The sequence below is a fragment of the Pseudophryne corroboree genome, chromosome 6 (genome assembly GCF_028390025.1).
Source record: "Pseudophryne corroboree isolate aPseCor3 chromosome 6, aPseCor3.hap2, whole genome shotgun sequence".
NCBI lineage: Eukaryota > Metazoa > Chordata > Amphibia > Anura > Myobatrachidae > Pseudophryne > Pseudophryne corroboree.
In genome coordinates, this window is record NC_086449.1 from 284,500,781 (window position 1) to 284,525,248 (window position 24,468).

General features: G+C 47.0%; 1 protein-coding gene across 3 annotated transcripts in view; it reads right to left on the reverse strand.

Annotated features, from left to right (window-relative positions):
- Positions 1–24,468, reverse strand: part of GNB5 (G protein subunit beta 5) — a 103,445-nt gene that overhangs the window by 32,127 nt on the left and 46,850 nt on the right. For all 3 annotated transcript variants that reach the window (XM_063926098.1, XM_063926100.1, XM_063926099.1), the window contains one exon: positions 8,132–8,268. In XM_063926098.1, the coding sequence (XP_063782168.1) occupies positions 8,132–8,268 (137 nt within the window). The remainder of the gene's footprint in view (positions 1–8,131; positions 8,269–24,468) is intronic.

Sequence of the window (24,468 nt, forward strand, 5' to 3'; positions counted from 1 at the left end):
TCAGAGCCACAAATCTACAGCCAAACCACAGTAGGCTAAAGCAGGTACAAAAAGGCGCTTGCCTTGAAAGCATATGGTTAACGCGCCTGTGGACATTTAAAGGCACTCTTATCTTTATAATATATTTTTTTTAATGTTATTTATCTGTATGATATATATACATTTTTTTATTGTGTAGAATTTTGTAAATATATATGTATTGTTTTTAGCAACAATCCGAGTTCTCACATATATACACAAGCACCGGGGTTAAATAATATTATTGTTTTAAGGTTGGCACAACAGGAGTACATTGTTTTTAGCTCTAACGGCAGCTCACAGATATGGGTAAATGTAAAAACAGTCAATATGGGGTAGTGGAGCGGTATGAGCACACTTTAGGTGCGTTATACTGCTCCTCCCCATGTATTAAGGCTGCGGTCCGGGCTCAGTGACACCCGTTATATTGGCGCTGCTATCAACCAGATAGCACACCGATATGTGAGGGCAATGTAAGAACGGTCAGCCGACACCTGCAGCTATCGATTTCGGCAGCTGCAGGTGGCGATGCCCATACACTACAGCAGGGACAGAGCTGTCCCTGGTTGTGGCGGGTGCCGGCTCTGGGACTGCACAGGGAATCTTGCATGAGTAGCAAGATCCCACACATGTGCACTGGTGCCAGCTGGGCAGGGAGACACAGCCCATCAGCACTAAGCTCAGGGGGCATCGCCAGAAGGGGAATTTTTCATTCCCCCACTTCGGCAGACAAGATGTTACTACATTTTGTCGATGTCCCTTCCTGCTCGGTAATAAGTGCATTGTGCTGGCAAAATACATTTATCCCATAATTTGACACTACAGTATCTAAACCTAGGGGATGGTGAGAATTAGCTATACATATTTACATTCTGCTGAATTGCCATGGCACCTGTAGTGTCACCCCAGCCAATTGCCATGGCACCTGTAGTGTCTTCCTCCCTCCATGGCCTCCAGAAGAAACTCTGCAGTCTCCTCCTCCACTGGTGCGAGATGGTGCCTGTAGCCTCTGCTTAGCGATGCAAGATCTCTGCTGCCGAATGCCCCTACACGGTGCCAGCTCCCTGTTGTTGCCCACTCAGGATCTGCCGGGATCCTTGATGCACCGGTGCCCGTCTCTGCTGTGCCTGCACCACAGGGTGCCGTCACCTCAGCTGCTGCTCTGCTTGCTGCGGTGAGGTGCTCCTCACTGATTGCTGGTTTTAGGTGTGCCATTAGTTACACACTTATCCCTGAGGCTGCCATACCGCCAGTGCTGGTGTTACTGCAGTTTGCACTGACCCCCTGTGCTTCTGACTACTTCTCCAGCATTCAGAACTGCTGCACTCCCTACAGCAGCCAGCCCCCTTTCACCCCCTACCCTAAAGATAGACCCACAAGATCCCTTAGCCAGATGAGTGCCTATATTACCTTTGTACCCTAGCACATTTGCTGGGCACTATCATATACCTCCACACAAATTCTCTGCCTCCTGAATGTTTGGATATCAGCTGTCTACCCCTACCTTCCCCCAGTTGCTATCTACCCTCCCTGCCCCAGCACTGCCAGTAGTACTGCCTGTTCAAAAACCCCACTCTGCACCAACTGCTATATGACCCTACCACCAGCACTACCTGCCCCATAACCTCTCCTTGCCACCCCCTTTATTTTCCCAGCTGCTATCTACCCTTATCCCCTCCCAACCCCCAGCATTGCCTGCCCCTAACCCTCTCCTTGCCCCCCCAGTACTGCCCCAGCTGCTAACTACCCTTATCCCCTCCCTACACCCAGCTCTGCTTACCCATAACCCTCTCTTGCCCCCAGTACTGCCCCAAATGCTATATACACTTATCCTCTTCCTACCCCCAGCATTGCCTGTCATTAGCCACCTCTTTGCCCCATTATTGTCCCAGCTGCTTTCTACTCTTATCCCCTTCCTATTCCCAGCACTGCCTGCACCTAACCTCTACTTGCCTCAAAGTACTGCCCCAGCTGATATCTAGACTTATCCCCCCTTCCTACCCTAATGACCACATGCCCTTACCACCACTACCCCCCCCCCCTCTTCCCCAACTGCTCCCTGCCTAAACTGCCAGCTCAGCCCCAACTACGAGTGCGACTTCTCATGTGTAAGGCATATGGGGTGGCCTGACGCTATATGGGGAACTCAAAAGCATAATTTATGTGATGAGACCCAGAAAGAGTAGAGAAGGACCCCACTTTTTGAAAGTGAGGGGTCCCTGGGACCCACAATTTTTTTCGCTGACCGCGATCACTGGTAGGTTTTAAATCTAGGATCGAGCACGGTGGCCAAAATGTAGTGCTCTGATTTCAACAGATTGACCACCCGTGAATCCTGGTTAAGCGAATTAAGGGCTCCATCCACAAGTCCCACATGCCTAGCGGAATCGCTCTGTTTTAGCTCCACCTTCAATGTCTCCAGCTTCTTCTGCAAAAGCCTGATGAGGGGAATGACCTGACTCAGGCTGGCAGTGTCTGAACTGACTTCACGTGTGGCAAGTTCAAAGGGTTGCAGAACCTTGCACAACGTTGAAATCATTCTCCACTGCGCTTGAGTCAGGTGCATTCCCCCTCCTTTGCCTATATCGTGGCCAGATGTATAGGCTTGAATGGCCTTTTGCTGCTCCTCCATCCTCTGAAGCATATAGAGGGTTGAATTCCACCTCGTTACCACCTCTTGCTTCAGATGATGGCAGGGCAGGTTCAGGATTGTTTGGTGGTGCTCCAGTCTTCTGTACGCGGTGGCTGAATGCCGAAAGTGGCCCACAATTCTTCGGGCCACCGACAGCATCTCTTGCACGCCCCTGTCGTTTTTTAAATAATTCTGCACCACCAAATTCAATGTATGTGCAAAACATGGGACGTGCTGGAATTTGCCCAGATGTAATGCACGCACAATATTGCTGGCGTTGTCCGATGTCACAAATCCCCAGGAGAGTCCAATTGGGGTAAGCCATTCTGCGATGATCTTCCTCAGTTTCCGTAAGAGGTTGTCAGCTGTGTGCCTCTTCTGGAAAGCGGTGATACAAAGCGTAGCCTGCCTAGGAACGAGTTGGCGTTTGCGAGATGCTGCTACTGGTGCCGCCGCTGCTGTTCTTGCTGCGGTAGGCAATACATCTACCCAGTGGGCTGTCACAGTCATATAGTCCTGAGTCTGCCCTGCTCCACTTGTCCACATGTCCGTGGTTAAGTGGACATTGGGTACAACTGCAATTTTTAGGACACTGGTGACTCTTTTTCTGAGGTCTGTGTACATTTTCGGTATCGCCTGCCTAGAGAAGTGGAACCTAGATGGTATTTGGTACCGGGGACACAGTACCTCAATCAAGTCTCTAGTTGTCTCTGAATTAACGGTGGATACCGGAACCACGTTTCTCACCGCCCAGGCTACCAAGGCCTGAGTTATCTGCTTTGCAGCAGGATGACTGCTGTGATATTTCATCTTCCTCGCAAAGGACTGTTGGACAGTCAATTGCTTACTGGAAGTAGTACAAGTGGTTTTCCGACTTCCCCTCTGGGATCACGATCGACTCCCAGCAGCTACAACAGCAGCGCCAGCAGCAGTAGGCGTTACACTCAAGGATGCATCGGAGGATTCCCAGGCAGGAGAGGACTCGTCAGACTTGCCAGTGACATGGCCTGCAGGACTATTGTCTTTCCTGGGTAAGGAGGAAATTGACACTGAGGGAGTTGGTGGTGTGGTTTGCAGGAGCTTGGTTACAAGAGGAAGGGATTTAGTGGTCAGTGGACTGCTTCCGCTGTCACCCAAAGTTTTTGAACTTGTCACTGACTTATGATGAATGCGCTGCAGGTGACGTATAAGGGAGGATGTTCCGAGGTGGTTAACGTCCTTACCCCTACTTATTACAGCTTGACAAAGGCAACACACGGCTTGACACCTGTTGTCCGCATTTGTGTTGAAATAATTCCACACCGAAGAGCTGATTTTTTTTGTATTTTGACCAGGCATGTCAATGGCCATATATGTCCCACGGACAACAGGTGTCTCCCCGGGTGCCTGACTTAAACAAACCACCTCACCATCAGAATCCTCCTTGTCAATTTCCTCCCCAGCGCCAGCAACACCCATATCCTCATCCTGGTGTACTTCAACAGTGACATCTTCAATTTGACTATCAGGAACTGGACTGCGGGTGCTCCTTCCAGCACTTGCAGGGGGCGTGCAAATGGTGGAAGGCGCAAGCTCTTCCCGTCCAGTGTTGGGAAGGTCAGGCATCGCAACCGACACAATTGGACTCTCCTTGGGTATTTGTGATTTAGAAGAACGCACAGTTCTTTGCTGTGCTTTTGCCAGCTTAAGTCTTTTCATTTTTCTAGCGAGAGGATGAGTGCTTCCATCCTCATGTGAAGCTGAACCACTAGCCATGAACATAGGCCAGGGCCTCAGCCGTTCCTTGCCACTCCGTGTCGTAAATGGCATATTGGCAAGTTTACGCTTCTCCTCAGACGCTTTTAATTTTGATTTTTGGGTCATTTTACTGAACTTTTGTTTTTATGGATTTTACATGCTCTCTACTATGACATTGGGCATCGGCCTTGGCAGACAACGTTGATGGCATTTCATCGTCTCGGCCATGACTAGTGGCAGCAGCTTCAGCACGAGGTGGAAGTGGATCTTGATCTTTCCCTATTTTAACCTCCACATTTTTGTTCTCCATATTTTAATGTGTGGAATTATATGCCTGTATCAATAGCAATGGCCTACTACTATATATACTGCGCACAACTAAAATGCACTACAGGTATAGAATGTAGATGGATAGTATACTTAATGACGACACAGAGGTAGGTACAGCAGTGGCCTTCCGTACCGTACTGCTATATATAGTATACTGGTGGTCACTGTGTCAGCAAACTGCAAAACTAAAATGCACCACAGGTATAGAATGTAGATGGATAGTATACTTAATGACGACACAGAGGTAGGTACAGCAGTGGCCTTCCGTACCGTACTGCTATATATAGTATACTGGTGGTTACTGTGTCAGCAAACTGCAAAACTAAAATGCACCACAGGTATAGAATGTAGATGGATAGTATACTTAATGACGACACAGAGGTAGGTACAGCAGTGGCCTTCCGTACCGTACTGCTATATATAGTATACTGGTGGTCACTGTGTCAGCAAAACTCTGCACTGTACTCCTCCTATATAATATTATACTGGTGGGCCCGACTCCCCAGTCCCCACAATAAAGCAGCACACTGAGCACAGATATGGAGTGTTTTTCAGGCAGACAACGTATAATGGTGGTCACTGTCAGCAAAACTCTGCACTGTACTCCTCCTATATAATATTAATTATACTGGTGGTCCCCAGTCCCCACATTAAAATAAAGCAGCACACTGAGCACAGATATGGAGTGTTTTTCAGGCAGACAACGTATACTGGTGGTCACTGTCAGCAAAACTCTGCACTGTACTCCTGCTATATAATACAGCTGCTCCCCAGTCCCCACAATTAAGCAGTGTGAGCACAGATATATATGCAGCACACTGAGCACAGATATGGAGCGTTTTTTTCAGGCAGAGAACGGATAACTGGTGGTCACTGATCAGCAAAACTCTGCACTGTACTCCTCCTATATTATACAGCTGCTCCCCAGTCCTCCCCACAATGAATTAAGCAATAATGCACAATCAAATTCAACAATAACGGAGAGGACGCCAGCCACGTCCTCTCCCTAACATTTGCAATGCACGAGTGAAAATTGCGGCGACGCGCGGCTGCTTATATAGAATCCGAATCTTGCGAGAATCCGACAGCGGGATGATGACGTTCGGGCGTGCTCGGGTTACCCGAGCCATACGGGAGAATCCGAGTATGGCTCGGACCCGTGTAAAAAGGGTGAAGTTCGGGGGGGTTCGGTTTCCGAGAAACCGAACCCGCTCATCACTAATATATATATATATATCTATATACTAGGGACAATAATAACATGGCATCCTTATCTAGGGTTTCAACCTCAGCTGATAAGGTATCTGACTACGCTGCTACAGCGCTATAAACCCATGCCGACAAAATCGCCGGTCTGAGTAGTGTACCAGAATGTGTGTAAATGGACTTCAAAGTACTTTTACTGCATGCTATCTGCAGGATCCCTGAGGATAGCTGTTAAGTCAGCGCTACCTTTTTGGGTAAACGTGTCAATGCCTTGTACACCCTAGGGGAAGATTCCCATCGTATCCTGGCCCCATTAGGGAAAGGATACCCCCTGAGAATTCCTTTTTGGGAAGCTGCAGCTTCTTGTCTGGAGATTCCCGCTCTTTTTCTTCATGAGAGGAGGGAAATTTACCTCAGCTTTCTTCCCCTTAAACATGTGTACCCTTGTGTCAGGGACAGATGAGTCATCAGCGATATGCAAAACATCTTTTATTACAAAACTCATAATGAATACATTTCTGCCAGTCTTGGCTGTACTTTGCATTATCGTAGTCGACACTGGAGTCAGACTCCGTGTCGATAACCGTGTCTATTATTTTGGATAGTGAGCGTTGTGAGACTCTGAAGGTCTCTGTGACATAGGGGCAGACATGGGTAGATTCCCTGTCTGTTCTCTAATCTTTTGTAATAAGCTCATCTTAGCACTTAATTTCACATATCCAATCAGGTGTCGGCGTTGTCGACGGAGACACCACGCACCCACACAGATTTGTTCCATCTCTTCCTTAGGAGAGCCTTTTACCGCAGACATGTGGACACACACGTACCGACCCACTCCACAAACACAGGGAATCTCTTATCTGAAGACAGATTCCCCCCTAGGCCCTTTGGAGAGACAGAGAGAGAGAATGCCAGCACACACCCCAGCGCTATATAACCCAGGAAAAAACACCGAATGTTTACCCAGTAGCGCTGCTGTAATGTATAATCGCCAAATATGTGCCCCCCCCTCTACTTTAAAACCCTCTTCACCGTGTGTCAAGCAGGGGAGAGTCCGGGGAGCTTCCTCCCAGCGGTGCTGTGGAGAGAAAATGGCGCTGGTGAGTGCTGAGGGAGAAGCCCCGCCCCTTCGGCGGCGGGCTTCTGTCCCGCTCAAACTTACTAAAATATGGCGGGGGCTCTTTTATATACATGTACAGTGCCCACCTGTACATGTATATATACTTTTTGCCATAAGAGAGGTGTTATATTGCTGCCCAGGGCGCCCCCCCTGCGCCCTGCACCCATACAGTGACCGGAGTGTGTGAGGTGTATGGGAGCAATGACGCACAGCTGTGGTACTGTGCGTTACCTCAGTGAAGCTCCTGAAGGCTTCTGCCGCCTGAGACGTCTTCTGACTTAGTTTCTTCTGGCTCTGTGAGGAGAACGGCGGCGCGGCTCTGGGGGTGGACGCCCAGTAAGAAGCTGTGTTCACCCCCTCTGGAGCTAATGGTGTCCAGTAGCCAAGGAAGCAGAGCCTATCTTAGACAAGAAGGTCTGCCCCTCTCTCCTCAGTCCCTCGATGCAGGGGAGCCTGTTGCCAGCAGTGCTCCCTGTAAAAATGTAGAAAAAATCCAAACAAAAATGCTTTCTAGGCAGAGAACTCAGGGAGCTCCCTGCAGTGCACCCATCTCGCTCTGGGCACAGTGTAAAACTGAGGTCTGGAGGAGGGGCATAGAGGGAGGAGCCAGTGCACACCCAGAATCCAAAGCTTTCTTAAAGTGCCCTATCTCCTGCGGAGCCCGTCTATTCCCCATGGTCCTTACGGAGTCCCAGCATCCTCAAGGACGTTAGAGAAATATATATTATCTAACCTATAAAAAGCCATAAAATATTGAAAAAAATGTAAAACAAGAAGGTGTTATTATTGTACAGCCTTTCTGACTAATGTAAAAGAGAGACTTGTATAATAAATCTGTAATAGCTTTTAAAATGCTAAATATTTTTCTCTGTTTACATTTCCATTTGCCTAACAACAGTCAAACACCTACAGATTTGAATACAAGTAAATTTGGGTAAACCTTCATATTTTTAGCTTTACAATACATGAATTATGTCATTATTAAACAGTGTGAGGGGAGGTGTAGGAGGACAAAAATGACATTTTGACAGTTTTGTGTCCACTGTTCTCGGTCACTCCCTTATTACCCAAGACTGAAGCTTAGTTACCTGAGATGAGCTCACAATTCTTCTCTTGTCTTTACACCAGTCCATGCAGAGTACTTTATTACCATGGCCCTTCAGTGTCCTCCTTGTTTTCATAACAAACTGACCAAGAGAGTCCACGCGTTCTGCCACCTGGTGCACTACAGAGGGAAAAGGAAGCAGTGTAACGTCTTGTAATTAGTGTTGTGATGTCAACAAAATCTCTTAATCGACTGTAGACCTATGCAGAGCTCCACATGTATATGCACAGTGAAATATAGGGCAAATTGCACACATCAGATGAACAATGCCACACGTTTACCTTGACTGGTAAAAAAGGCTACATGTGCCATTGCAGATACACTTCCCTAAGTGATACCCTTTTCAGACAGAAAAGAAGTGTGAGTGAAGAAGTTCTACCTGGCAATTTGCCGATTAACATTGGTCCTTTTTCTGTGTGAAAGGGTCAACCCGGGTTGAAATTCCCGGGACTTCAACCCAGGAAATTACCAGGGTTGGAGACCCGGGAATTTCGTCCCAGGTTGACCCTTTCACAGAGACAAAATACCCATGTTGATCCGCAAATTACCGGGTAGAAATTCTTGAGCCAGTAATTTGCTTGTCTGTGTGAAAGGGGAGTCAGGCAGGGTCCGGCAAAACTACCCGTAACGCAAATGCCGGGTAAAAGTTGGGATTTTCAGACATTTCTGTCTGAAAAAGGTAGAAGTCTTGCTCTGTAAAATACTTTAAATAGGGAATATAGACACTAACAATAACCTAACTTATATAGAATAAAATAAGATTTTACTTACCGATAAATCTATTTCTCGTAGTCCGTAGTGGATGCTGGGACTCCGTCAGGACCATGGGGAATAGCGGCTCCGCAGGAGACAGGGCACAAAATTTAAAAGTTTGACCACTAGGTGGTGTGTACTGGCTCCTCCCCCTATGACCCTCCTCCAAGCCTCAGTTAGGATACTGTGCCCGGACGAGCGTACACAATAAAGAAGGATTTTGAATCCCGGGTAAGACTCATACCAGCCACACCAATCACACCGTACAACTTGTGATCTGAACCCAGTTAACAGTATGACAAACGTAGGAGCCTCTGAACAGACGGCTCACAACAATAACAACCCGATTTTTTTGTAACAATAACTATGTACAAGTATTGCAGACAATCCGCACTTGGGATGGGCGCCCAGCATCCACTACGGACTACGAGAAATAGAATTATCGGTAAGTAAAATCTGATCTTCTCTGACGTCCTAGTGGATGCTGGGACTCCGTCAGGACCATGGGGATTATACCAAAGCTCCCAAACGGGCGGGAGAGTGCGGATGACTCTGCAGCACCGAATGAGAGAACTCCAGGTCCTCCTTAGCCAGGGTATCAAATTTGTAGAATTTTACAAACGTGTTCTCCCCTGACCACGTAGCTGCTCGGCAGAGTTGTAATGCCGAGACCCCTCGGGCAGCCGCCCAAGATGAGCCCACCTTCCTTGTGGAATGGGCCTTGACAGATTTAGGCTGTGGCAGGCCTGCCACAGAATGTGCAAGTTGAATTGTGCTACAAATCCAACGAGCAATCGTCTGCTTAGAAGCAGGAACACCCAGCTTGTTGGGTGCATACAGTATAAACAGCGAGTCAGATTTTCTGACTCCAGCCGTCCTTGAAATATATATTTTCAATGCTCTGACAACGTCCAGCAACTTGGAATCCTCCAAATCGCTAGTAGCCGCAGGCACCACAATAGGCTGGTTCATGTGAAACGCTGAAACCACCTTAGGCAGAAAGTGAGGACGCGTCCGCAGTTCTGCCCTGTCCAAATGGAAAATCAGATATGGGCTTTTATACGATAAAGCCGCCAAGTCTGACACTCTCCTGGCTGAAGCCAGGGCCAGTAGCATGGTTACTTTCCATGTAAGATATTTCAAATCCACCGATTTGAGTGGCTCAAACCAATGGGATTTGAGAAAATCCAAAACTACATTAAGATCCCACGGTGCCACTGGGGGCACAACCGGGGGCTGTATATGTAGTACTCCTTTTACAAAAGTCTGGACTTCAGGAACTGAAGCCAATTCTTTCTGGAAGAAAATCGACAGGGACGAAATTTGAACCTTAATGGACCCTAATTTGAGGCCCATAGACAATCCTGTTTGCAGGAAATGTAGGAATCGACCCAGTTGAAATTCCTCCGTCGGGGCCTTCCTGGCCTCACACCACGCAACATATTTTCTCCAAATGCGGTGATAATGTTGTGCAGTCACCTCCTTCCTGGCTTTTACCAGGGTAGGGATGACCTCTTCCGGAATGCCTTTTTCCCTTAGGATTCGGCGTTCAACCGCCATGCCGTCAAACGCAGCCGCGGTAAGTCTTGGAATAGACACGGTCCCTGCTGAAGCAGGTCCCGTCTTAGAGGTAGAGGCCACGGATCTTCCGTGAGCATCTCCTGAAGTTCCGGGTACCAAGTTCTTCTTGGCCAATCCGGAGCCACGAGTATCGTTCTTACTCCCCTTTGCCGTATAATTCTCAGTACTTTTGGTATGAGAGGCAGAGGAGGAAACACATACACTGACTGGTACACCCATGGTGTTACCAGAGCGTCTACAGCTATTGCCTGAGGGTCTCTTGACCTGGCGCAATACCTGTCCAGTTTTTTGTTGAGGCGGGACGCCATCATGTCCACCATTGGTCTTTCCCAATGGACCACAATCATGTGGAAGACTTCTGGATGAAGTCCCCACTCTCCCGGGTGCAGATCGTGTCTGCTGAGGAAGTCTGCTTCCCAGTTGTCCACTCCCGGGATGAACACAGCTGACAGTGCTAACACATGATTTTCTGCCCAGCGGAGAATCCTTGCAGCTTCTGCCATTGCCCTCCTGCTTCTTGTGCCGCCCTGTCTGTTTACGTGGGCGACTGCCGTGATGTTGTCCGACTGAATCAACACCGGCTGACCCTGAAGCAGAGGTTTTGCCAGGCTTAGAGCATTGTAGATTGCTCTTAGCTCCAGTATATTTATGTGAAGAGACGTCTCCAGGCTTGACCACACGCCCTGGAAGTTTCTTCCCTGTGTGACCGCTCCCCAGCCTCTCAGGCTGGCATCCGTGGTCACTAGGACCCAGTTCTGTATGCCGAATCTGCGGCCCTCTAACAGATGAGCACTCTGCAACCACCATAGCAGAGACACTCTTGTCCTTGTGGACAATTTTATCCGCTGATGCATCTGCAGATGCGATCCGGACCATTTGTCCAGCAGATCCCACTGAAAAGTTCATGCATGGAATCTGCCGAATGGAATCGCTTCGTAATAAGCTACCATTTTTCCCAGGACTCTTGTGCATTGATGCACAGATACTTTTCCTGGTTTTAGGAGGTTCCTGACTAGATCGGATAACTCCCTGGCTTTCTCCTCCGGAAGAAATACCTTTTTCTGAACAGTGTCCAGAATCATCCCTAAGAACAACAGACGTGTCGTCGGGATCAGTTGGGATTTTGGAAAATTCAGAATCCACCCGTGTTGTTGGAGCACTACTTGGGTTAGTGCTACTCCGACCTCCAGCTGTTCTCTGGATCTTGCCCTTATCAGGAGATCGTCCAAGTAAGGGATAATTAAGACGCCTTCTCTTCGAAGAAGGATCATCATTTCGGCCATTACCTTGGTAAAGACCCAGGGTGCCGTGGACAATCCAAACGGCAGCGTCTGAAACTGATAATGACAGTTTTGGACCACGAACCTGAGGTACCCTTGGTGTAGGAGGGGTACCTTGACTATCACCTGCTGAGAATACAGCTTGTGAATGGCCTCCAATACCGTCGCCCTGTCGGAGGGAGACGTTGGCAAAGCAGACTTTAGGAAACGGCGAGGAGGGGACTTCTCGAATTCCAACCTGTAACCCTGAGATACTACCTGCAGGATCCAGGGGTCCACCTGCGAGTGAGCCCACTGTGCGCTGAAATGTTTGAGGCGACCCCCCTCCGCCCTTGAGTCTGCTTGTAAGGTCCCAGCGTCATTCTGACGCCTTTGTAGAAGCCGGGGAGGGCTTCTGCTCCTGGGAAGGAGCTGCTTGTTGCAGTCTCTTACCCTTTCCTTTGCCTCGGGGCAAATAGGAATGTCCTTTTGCTCGTTTGTTCTTATAGGAACGAAAGGACTGCGGCTGAAAAGCCTGCGGCTTTTTCTGCTGGGAGGTGACCTGGGGCAAAAAGGTGGATTTTCCGGCCGTTGCCGTGGCCACCAGATCCGATAGACCGACCCCAAATAATTCCTCCCCCTTATACGGCAATACTTCCATATGTCGTTTGGAATCCGCATCACCTGACCACTGGCGCGTCCATAAACTTCTTCTGGCAGATATGGACATCGCACTTACTCTTGATGCCAGAGTGCAAATATCTCTCTGTGCATCTCGCATATAAAGAAATGCATCCTTTAACTGCTCTATAGTCAGTAAAATACTGTCCCTATCCAGGGTATCAATATTTTCAGACAGTGACTCCGACCAAGCCACGCCAGCACTGCACATCCAGGCTGAGGCGATTGCTGGTCTCAGTATAACACCCGTATGTGTGTATATACTTTTTAATGTATTCTCCAGCCTCCTATCAGCTGGATCCTTGAGGGCGGCCGTATCAAGAGACGGTAACGCCACTTGCTTTGATAAGTGTGTGAGCGCCTTATCCACCCTAGGAGGTGTTTCCCAGCGCGCCCTAACCTCTGGCGGGAAAGGGTATAATGCCAATAACTTCTTTGAAATTAGCAGTTTTCTATCTGGGGTAACCCACGCTTCATCACACACTTCATTCAGTTCCTCTGATTCAGGAAAAACTATCGGTAGTTTTTTCACACCCCACATAATACCCCTTTTTGTGGTACTTGCAGTATCAGAGATATGCAAAGCCTCCTTCATTGCCGTGATCATATAACGTGTGGCCCTACTGGAAAATACGTTTGTTTCTTCACCGTCGACACTGGATTCAGTGTCAGTGTCTGGGTCTGTGTCGACCGACTGAGGTAAAGGGCGTTTTACAGCCCCTGACGGTGTCTGAGACGCCTGGACAGGTACTAACTGGTTTGCCGGCTGTCTCATGTCATCAACCGACTTTTGTAGCGTGCTGACACTATCCCGTAATTCCATAAACAAAGCCATCCATTCTGGTGTCGACTCCCTAGGGGGTGACATCACCATTACAGGCAATTGCTCCGCCTCCACGCCAACATCGTCCTCATACATGTCGACACACACGTACAGACACACAGCAGACACACAGGGAATGCTCTGATAGAAGACAGGACCCCACTAGCCCTTTGGGGAGACAGAGGGAGAGTTTGCCAGCACACACCCAAGCGCTATAAATATATATAGGGACAACCTTAATAAGTGTGTTCCCTTTATAGCAGCTCAAATATTATAAATATCGCCAATAAGTGCCCCCCCTCTCTGTTTTTACCCTGTTTCTGTAGTGCAGTGCAGGGGAGAGTCCTGGGAGCCTTCCTCGCAGCGGAGCTGGGCAGGAAAATGGCGCTGTGTGCTGAGGAGAATAGGCCCCGCCCCCTTTTTGGCGGGCTTCTTCTCCCGTTTTTTTTTTTAACCTGGCAGGGGTTAAATACATCCATATAGCCCCAGGGGCTATATGTGATATATTTTAGCCAGAATAGGTATATTACATTGCTGCCCAGGGCGCCCCCCCCAGCGCCCTGCACCCTCAGTGACCGCTGGTGTGAAGTGTGCGGAGAGCAATGGCGCACAGCTGCAGTGCTGTGCGCTACCTCATGAAGACTGAGACGTCTTCTGCCGCCGGTTTCTGGACCTCTTCTCTATTCGGCATCTGCAAGGGGGTCGGCGGCGCGGCTCCGGTGACCCATCCAGGCTGTACCTGTGATCGTCCCTCTGGAGCTAGTGTCCAGTAGCCTAAGAAGCAAATCCATCCTGCACGCAGGTGAGTTCACTTCTTCTCCCCTAAGTCCCTCGTTGCAGTGAGCCTGTTGCCAGCAGGACTCACTGAAAATAAAAAACCTAACAAACTTTTTCTAAGCAGCTCTTTAGGAGAGCCACCTAGATTGCACCCTGCTCGGACGGGCACAAAAACCTAACTGAGGCTTGGAGGAGGGTCATAGGGGGAGGAGCCAGTACACACCACCTAGTGGTCAAACTTTTAAATTTTGTGCCCTGTCTCCTGCGGAGCCGCTATTCCCCATGGTCCTGACGGAGTCCCAGCATCCACTAGGACGTCAGAGAAATAAATGTATTGTTACTGTCACACTCCAGTAACAGTTGCCATTTAAAAAAAAAAAATGTAAACTAAGTAAATCACACACACACAGACGTATGACAAAGGAGAGGTGGTCTGCAATGGAGACATTTTTCCTAAGGTAATTCTCATTGCAGATACAAACACCATCCCATAAAACACGCACAGGTATGTAATGTAGAGTTCTGTGGGTCATGTACAGTAGCTCACCTGGTGGAGGACCCAGTTACAACAGTGTGAATTGGAGCTAGAAAAGGTGATTGTCAGATTTAGTGGAATGACTTAATGATATGAGTTGCTAAAGCTTAGTTGACACTCAGTCACAGGATGTAAGTTCAAACTTTTTAAAAACAATTAAGTAATCATGAAGGGAAGTATGCCCATAAGTTATTAAGTCATTATTTCCTGGCAGAGGGAATTGTACAAGATGTGATAATGCATGTCATGTGTTTATGTGGTAATAGGGTAATGTCTGTCCATGCTGTCTGGTACAAGTTCATCTAGTTCAATTCAGGATTTGAACAATAGAGAAAGAACCCCACAAGCCTAATAATCTAGTGTCATGACTATCTATGTTGGATAGGGCAAACTTTCATGTTGGACAGTGATGTAAAAATACACTTGCAGTTCTGCATAACACCTGAGATAACACATACAGTCATTTAATAACAAAGCTATCCATGCTGTATAGGGAAAGCTTCCAGTTGTAATGTATGAGCATGCTGTATACCTGATGGTCTGATATTTTAAATACATTTATTGCCATGGCTGTCCATAGGTTATCCTTCCATGTTGCATTGCAGTGTACAAAGTATACCATCAGTTTGGCAAATTTTCAGGTCATCAAACAGTAAAATAAGAAAATATGCATTCTATTATGTGACCATATAAACAAATAAAAAGAACAATATTATCAATATCAATGATGATGATGATGATAATAATAATAATAATATAAAAAAATAACAACAACAAAAAGAGTAATACACAAGGTGAATATACAGTACTTTATTTGAGTCACCACAAAGTGCTATGCTTATAGTCAGCCCAAAAACAGAGAGCAGGGAGATTTGAATGTAAAGGAACAGTTGTTGTATGAGTTCTACCATATTGTGACTCATTCCAGAATTACCTTACTCCACCCCAAGTTTTGTAACAGCTTGAACCTTCCTCTATTATATAATTATTGTATGTTAGTGTGAGTCTGCTATACAATGGGTGGATTTATTCCAGGTATTGTAATAACCTGCACAATCATCTGTTACATAACGTTATGCTATTATTAGACTGCAATACAAAGGGTGTGTTTAATACTGTTCTTTAACCCTGCCCGAATATTTCCTTTTTGAAATCTATGATATCTCCATGGGAAGTGTTTGTGTTTGATGTCACTATTGACACACAAATCCATTCCACAAACAATTAATCACGGTGATGAAAACTACTGCTTTTTGCCCTCAAACTGAAGAAGTTATGTAAAACATCAAAAGCAAAAAGTACAAAGCAAAGTACAGGTTGAGTATCCCTTAGCCAAAATGCTTGGGACCAGAGGAATTTTGGATATCGGATTTTTCCGTATTTTGGAATAATTGCATACCATAATGAGATATCATTGAGATGGGACCTAAATCTAAGCACAGAATGCATTTATGTCACATATACACCTTATACAAACAGCCTTAAGGTAATTTTAGCCAATATTTTTTATAACTTTGTGCATTAAACGAAGTGTGTGTACATTCACACAATTCATTTGTTTCATATACACCTTATACACACAGCCTGAAGGTCATTTAATACAATATTTTTAATAACTTTGAGTATTAAACAAAGTTTGTTTACATTGAGCCATCGAAAAACAAAGGTTTCACTATCTCACTCTCACTCAAAAAAGTCCGTATTTCGGAATATTCCATATTTCGGAATATTTGGATATGGGATACTCAACCTGTATAACAAAAGAGTCATATAAAAAAAAACGATGAAAGCTGGTACATACAGAATGCTGCTAGTGCGGCGCTGCATGCATCTTGTGATTTTTGCATATGCATGCTGCTATGGTTTTGTAGCAAACGCATTTTATGTCTCTGTAATTGCACACAAATGCGGTCAAATTCCACCTCAGCCCAGTGGAGATTACAGAAGAATGAGGTGTATTTAGGTATTTTGAATAACAGGCATTATTGTGACATAATATATAGACATATAATATCAAGTGCTCTTTCACTAGGGTAAAATAAAGCTTGTAGTTGTCTATTGACCTTATTCACAGATGGATGCAGATTGATAGATACGCAGCCAGATCTGAGTCAATCTCCTCACATACTGGGGGCCGCCCAGCACAATGCAAGGCCGCCCAGCATGTGTAGCGTCGCCTCACAATAAATCTGCAATTAATTGCGGACGCATCAAATTAAGGTTGACCCCTAGCAGGTCAGCCTGGCTGCGCTGTCAGCAGGCCACTGCCATTGTTTTAATTGAAACGGCTGCATGTGACGTGACGCAGCTGCCCCGAAAATGCTCCCGGAAGACCCCAGTTGTGCCAGTCACGCCGCCCCCCACCGCCACGTCGCCACCTCACGAACTCCCACCGCTATCAATCAAATTGTGGTGGCATCCTTCCGGGTTGTGTAAGGCCGCGCAGGTGCAATGCGGCCACTGCGCATGCTCAGTTTGCCGATGCAGCGCTATCGCCGGTGCTAGATTGAGCCCTCATGCAGGCTCAATCTAGCGGGTTGCTCATTTCACCGTTGTGTGAAGTGAGCGCCCCCCCGTCCGTCCCCCCCCTCGCTCAGCACATCGCGCTGCGCTGAGCGGGGGGGGGAGATGTGTGCTGAGCGGTCTGTGTTAAGATCGCTCTGCACACATCTCTCCCGTCAGTACCCCCATTTAGGTGACTTAATCAGTACCTCAATCAGTTTGATTATATCATCTGTGCAAAAGCATGGAGATCCTTAAAACCTAAACTGTTGGGGTACTTCAAGGGCCAAGTTTGGGATACCCTGGGATACTGAAAGGGACAAAGGATGATGGTGATAGAGTATTGGAAGGTAGAAATAATAGGATTTTAATACCTACCGGTAAATCCTTTTCTCTTAGTCCGTAGAGGATGCTGGGGACTCCAAAAGGACCATGGGGTATAGACGGGATCTGCAGGAGACATGGGCACACTATAAGACTTTGAATGGGTGTGAACTGGCTCCTTCCTCTATGCCCCTCCTCCAGACTTCAGTTAGAGAACTGTGCCCAGGGAGAGGGACATTTCGAGGAAAGAATTTATTGTTTAAACACGGTGAGTGTCACCCCAGCTCACACCTCGAACATGCCACAGAACGTGGCATTCAATAGAACACCAGCCGACGGCATGAAAAAACATACAGCAATATGCTGACTGAAAATGTAACACAACCTGTGTGTAATTAAACACGACCAACAATAACATACCGCCTGCCATGGCAGGAATAACGTCAGCAACAGACTGACTGAAAAGAAACACCACATGAGTGTAACCATAACCAATAACTGCAGACACAGTACGCATTGGGACGGGCGCCCAGCACCCTCTACGGACTAAGAGAAAAGGATTTACCGGTAGGTATTAAAATCCTATTTTCTCATACATCCTAGAGGATGCTGGGAACTCCAAAAGGACCATGGGGTTTATACCAAAGCTCCAGACCGGGCGTGAGAGTGCGGACGACTCTGCAGCACCGATTGAGCAAACATGAGGTCCTCATCAGCCAGGGTATCAAACTTGTAGAACTTTGCAAAGTGTTTGAACCCGACCAAGTAGCTGCTCGGCAAAGTTGAACCGCCGAGACTCCTCGGGCATCCGCCCAAGAAGAGCCCACCTTCCTGGTAGAATGGGCCTTCACCGACTTTGGTAACGGCAATCCAGCCGTAGAAAGAGCATGCCGAATCGTATCACAGATCCAGTGTGTAACAGTCTGCAAGGAAGCCGGGGCTCCAATTTTGTTGGGAGCATACAGGATAAACAGAGCCTCTGTTTCTCCAATCCGAGCCGTTCTGGCGACACAAATATTCAAAGCTCTGACAACATCGAGAGACTTCGAATCAGCCAAAGCTTAAGTAGCCACAGGTACCACAACAGGCTGGTTCCTGTGAAACGCGGAAACCACTTTTGGCAGAAATTGTTGCAGAGTTCTCAATTCTATCCACCTGGAAGATCAAATAGGGGCTCTTGTGAGACAATGCCGCCAATTCCAACACCCGCCTTGCGGACGCCAAGGCCAATAGCATGACCACTTTCCAAGTGAGAAATGTTAACTCAACCTCTCGTAAAGGTTCCAACCAGTGTGACATAAGAAACTGCAACACCACGTTAAGGTCCCATGGTGCCACTGGGGGCACAAATGGACGTTGGATGTGCAGCCCTCCTTTCATGAAAGTCTGAACCTCTGGAAAGGCGGCCAATTCTTTTTGAAAGAAAATTGATAAGGCCGAAATCTGCACTTTAATGGAGCCTAACTTTAGACCTGCATCCACCTTTGCTTGCAAAAAATGGAGAAAACTACCCAGCTGAAATTCTTCCATAGGAGCCTTCTTGGATTCACACCAAGACACATACTTCCTCCAAATACGGTGGTAAAGCTTCGCCGTTACTCCTTTCCTAGCCTGAAGCAATGTGGGAATGACTTCACTGGAAATACCCTTTCGGGCTAGGATATGGTGTTAAACTGCCATGCCGTCAAACGCAGCCGCGGCAAGTCTTGATACACGCCCGGTCCCCGCTGTAACAGGTCCTCTCGTAGAGGAAGAGGCCAGGGATCTTCTATGAGTATGTCTCGAAGATCTGGATACCAAGCCCTCCTTGGCTAGACCGGAACAAGTAGGAACGCCTGAACCTTTGTTCTTCTTATGCTTATCACCTTCAGAAAGAGTGAAAGTGTAGGGAACACATAGATCGACTGAAACATCCATGGTATCACAAGGGCGTCCACTGCTATTGCCTGAGTGTCCCTTGAACTGGAACAATATCCTTGAAGTTTCTTGTTGAGGCGAGATGCCATCATGTCTAATTGAGGAATTCCCCAAAGACTTGTCACTTCTGTGAAAACTTCTTGATGAAGACCCCCGTCTCCTGGATGGAGATCGTGTCTGCTGAGGAAGTCTATTTCTCCGTTGTCTACACCCGGAACGAAGACCTCTAATAGAACGTATACATGCCTTTCCGCCCAGTGGAAAACTTTTGCGGCTTCTGCCCTTGCCGCTTTGGTCCTCGTTCCGCCCTAGCGGCTTACTTACGCCACTGCTGTTAAGTCGTCCGACAGAATTAAGACGGGTAGATCGCGAAGAATATGTTCCGTTGTAAATAGCTCTTAATTCAAGAATGCTTATTGCAGACAAGCTTCCCGGCTTGACCTTTTCCCCTGGAAAGACTGCTCCCCAGCCTCGGAGACTTGAATCCATGGACACCAGGATCTAATCCTGGATCCCGAACCTTCGTCCCTCTAGGAGGTGAGAACTGTGAAATCACCACAGGAGTGATATCCTGGTCCTGGAAAATAGGATTATTTTCCGGTGCACGTGCAGGTGATACCCGGACCACATGCCCAACTGGTCCCGCAAAAACCACTCTGGCATTTGTCCTGCTCACCGAATGGCCTCATAGGCCACAACCATCTTCTTCATCAACGGAACGTATTGATGGGTTTACACTTTTGCAAACCTGATCCGACTCTGGATCCTCAAATCTCTTTCCACAGGAAAAAACAAACTCTCAACAGTTCAGTATCTAATCTTATTCCCAACCCCGACATCTGCGCCGTTGGGATCAACAGTGATTCTCTGTGTTGAAGAACTGTCAGAGAGAAACAACGATTCGTACCACTTGTTTCTAGACCTCGCCGTAGTAAGGAGAGCGTCCCAGTACAGAATAATAATGGCTCTTACTATTGAAGGCAAACCATCATACTGCCATCACTCCGGTGAAATGACAATGACAATCCTGAATAGCAAACCCAGGTAAGCTTAATGCGGATGAAACCGCATTTAAACCCTCTTTCTTCTTTTACAGGCTGTAGATCCCTGCCCTGAGAGATTCCATCTTGCCGTTCAACTTCCTAAGTAGAAATCCTTTTTGGATTGGTCTGATCGAGCTGTCCGGGCTCAGAAGCACGAAAAAGCTTGAATAACAGCTTTATTTATTTATTTTGTGACGGGGACCGCCGGACCATGTCCTGTCCTGAACCAACTCTTGTATGGTGTTGCATACTACCTCCCCGTCCAGAGGAGAATAGGTAAGATCTATTTGAAAAATCAGTGAGGGGAATCATCTGGAAAACTCGAGTATGTCCCCCTTTGGACTCTATTCTTAAGTCACTGTGTCAAGTCCATTCCAGGACTGACTGAAGAGTATTAGACGAGTTCCAGCAAGATAGACCCAGCGACCTGCGGTGGATGTGGTAGAAACAAAAGACGATATCTGGGTCTGTGAAGTTGAAAAGGCTGCAGAGCTCATACCTTTTCACCTCCCTCTACCTACAAAGAAGGGGAATAAAAACGGTATCCAACCGGTCAAAAGGACTGCATCCCACAAAAAATGCGTCACCAACCGTTGTGATGGAACATAGGACAAGAAGGTAGACTTATCAGTGGTATCTGCCGAGATCAACTTAACCAAGCCATCCCCAAACCAGATTATCCCTTCATAGGGAAGATACTCCAGGATTTCTCAGAGTCAGTGCATACCTCTTGTAGTCGTACGGCAGCAAGCTGCAATGTTCTAGATAAGACCCAAGGAATATTCCCTTTCTCCCCAGGGTAATTATATCGGATAACAAGGTAACCGACCATTTCGGAATACAAGCACTCCCCCATACGTATGTAATGCAAATATCATCAAAGCATATAAGTAAAATATCACTTAGCTTCCTGTATACTATCCTTTGTGACAGGGCCCCAGTGCAGACCAGGGGTTGACTTTCACTTTAATCTATCCACGGCGGGAAAAGAATAAACACTCGGACTCCTCGTGAGGATTCGAGACCATCTTGTCACGGCTGACCTAGAACTTCATTAACAGAGCGACCAGCACGAGAAGGAATAACTTTACTTCAGCATTCATAATAAATTGTAATACAAATATATACATTTAAATACACATATATACACATATATCTATATATACACACACATCTTTTATATATATATATATATATATATAATCTGTCAGGAACAGCAGGGTCCCTAGTGACATTAATGTGTTCTGAATGTGTATGGACATTTACTGAATGCCAAAGTTGTGGATCTAAACAGGAAACATTATGGCCGACAAAAAACATAGTATTCGTGTCGACAACAGGGAGTAGTAACTGGGCAAAATAACATTTTCATGACCCCGAGGACGTCCCCACAAATACTACCACGTCTGTACTCGAGCTACAGCTCAATGCAAATGTACCATACATATATATATACATACATACATACAGGTATAGGTTTTTTATATTATTTTACACCCAGTCATAATAGTTGGTGCCGACAGGGTCACCCACATACGTCTGTGTCCCCCAAACAGTGTTTACTTTGGAAAAGCTTACAACTACTGACATGCTGACACTAAATCTCATGAATCAAGTACCATCTGGAGTCGGCAATGCCTACAGAGGGATTCCCATATCCGTTTGTGGTAGAGCACTCACACATGTCGACACACTTGTACTCAACACCCACCAACATTGCTAAAATGGGCAGATTTCTGACAGGGAAAACACAGAAACTTTAACCAACTCATTGTACACACGTTCATTATATATACATATATATATATATATATATATATACATACATATACAGTGCTTCATGGTTGAACCTATATTGCACTAAATAACTGTGCCCCCCCTTATTTTACACTGTTAGGTGTTTAACAGTGTTTTGGCGGGCCCAGCATCTCTGTGAGGAGAAAATGGCGCTGTATAGAGTTGTGAGGGCTAAGCCACGCCCCCTTCAGTCGCGCTTCAGTCCCGCTATTTTTTTACATTTTTATACTGGCGGGGGTCCGTATTACAGTGCCTATGCACTGTATACATCTTTGCCAGGCTTTATTTATGAGGTATATTGCTGCCAAGGGCGCCCCCCCTGCGCCCTGCACCTTTGTAGTGCCGCTTGTGTGTGGGAGCAATGGCGTGCAGCGCGACCGCTGCGCGGTACCTCCGAGACTCTGAAGTCTTCTGCCGTCACTGAAGTCTTCTGTTCTTCCTATACTCACCCGGTTTCTTTCTTCTGGCTCTGTGAGAGGGGTGACGGTGCGGCTCCGGGAACGAGCAGCTAGGCGAAGCAAGTGATCAGACCCTCTGGAGCTAATGGTGTCCAGTAGCCTAAGAAGCAGAGCCCTTGAGCTCAGAAGAAGTAGGTCTGCTTCTCTCCCCTCACTCCCACGATGCAGGGAGCCTGTAGCCAGCAGGTCTTCCTGAAAATAATAAACCTAACATAAAGTCTTTTCAGAGAAACTCAGGAGAGCTCCCCTAGTGTGTGTCCAGTCTCTCTGGGCACAGAGTCTAACTGAAGTCTGGAGGAGGGGCATAGAGGGAGGAGCCAGTTCACACCCATTCAAAGTCTTATAGTGTGCCCATGTCTCGTGTGGATCCCGTCTATACCCCATGGTCCTGTTGGAGTCCCCAGCATCCTCTAGGACATATGAGAAAATAAATTTAAGATTACTGGAAGGAGAAAAGGCAGGAGACAAGCTAGTAGGAGTGAGGAAGGCTGAGAAGGAAGGGAATGAAGGAAGGAAGGACAGACATTTCTCACTGATCTATTTTGTGCCACATCTAACCCTTGACGACCACACTTTTTCTACATCGGTGGAAACAGAGCTACTTATTTTCTTTCCTGTGTTTCCAATTATCATGGAACACAATAGAATTCTATGCAAATGACAGATATAAAAAAAATGTTTTTCTTTTTTAAAAATTTCCCTGCAGCTTAAAATGGGAATGACACAATGTTACTGTTATTTCTATATTACCTATTTGTTTACTGGACATTACAGAGTTTAAAGGCCCATACACATTAGACGATGTCGCTCTGTGAGCGACATTGTCTAATGTTTGCCCCTCCCGGCCGGCCTGTCGGCGGCCGCCTGTACACACTGAGCGATATGACCGCTCATATCGCTCAGTGACGCCATGCCTCCGCCAGCCCTGCATGCATGTCATGGACGACAGTCCACATCCTTCATGCATGCCCTACCGACAGCGACGATCGTTGCCGACCCGTGGGGCCGCGCTTCGGTCGTCGCTGGCGGCATACACACTTGACGATAAAATGAGCGACATCGCTCACGGAGTGGGAAAATGAGCGACGTCGCTCATTTTATCGTTAAGTGTGTATGGACCTTAAGAAGACCGTAGTCTGGGCTATCTTATTATTTCTATTTACTAAACAGAACTTGGCAGAGTGATAAATAAATAAATAAATAAATGATTGTTGTAACAATACTGCAGCTCTTAGCAAAACATTTAAACCATATCTCCCAACTTTCTACTTGTAAGAAGAGGGAGACACGCACAAAAGGGGCGTGACCTAAAAAAGGGGCGTGGCTTCACGGAGGACCCGCGATCGTGAGCCACACCCCATTTTCATCACTGAGGGGGCATGCCCAGCGCTCTGTGAGCCGCTGGCATGTCCCCTCTCCCTCTGATTCCAGTGAATAGACGGTGTGCGCATGCGCACAGCGTCTGTTCACCGCTGCTCTGCTAAGCAGGGCAGCGAGAGACAGAGCCTCCCAACTGCCCCCCCACCCACCGCGGGACACTGCGGCCCGCGGGTGGGACAGCGGGACAGTCCCCAAAAAATGGGACTGTCCCGCGAAAATCGGGACAGTTGGGAGGTATGTTTAAACTATTGAGGCGATGATGAGGTTACTGCTTTGTTAGATGGTAGTTTGAACAAAAGTGTTTTGTTTTTAAGTTATCTATATATAGATAACTTACCCGGAAAGGCTAAAAGATCTTAACATGTATAGTTTGGAGGAGAGAAGGGAAAGGGGGGACATGATAGAAACTTTCAAATATACCAAAGGTTTTCACAAAGTTCAGGAGGGAAACATTCTTCAAAGGAAGAGAAGTATTAGAACTCGAGGACAT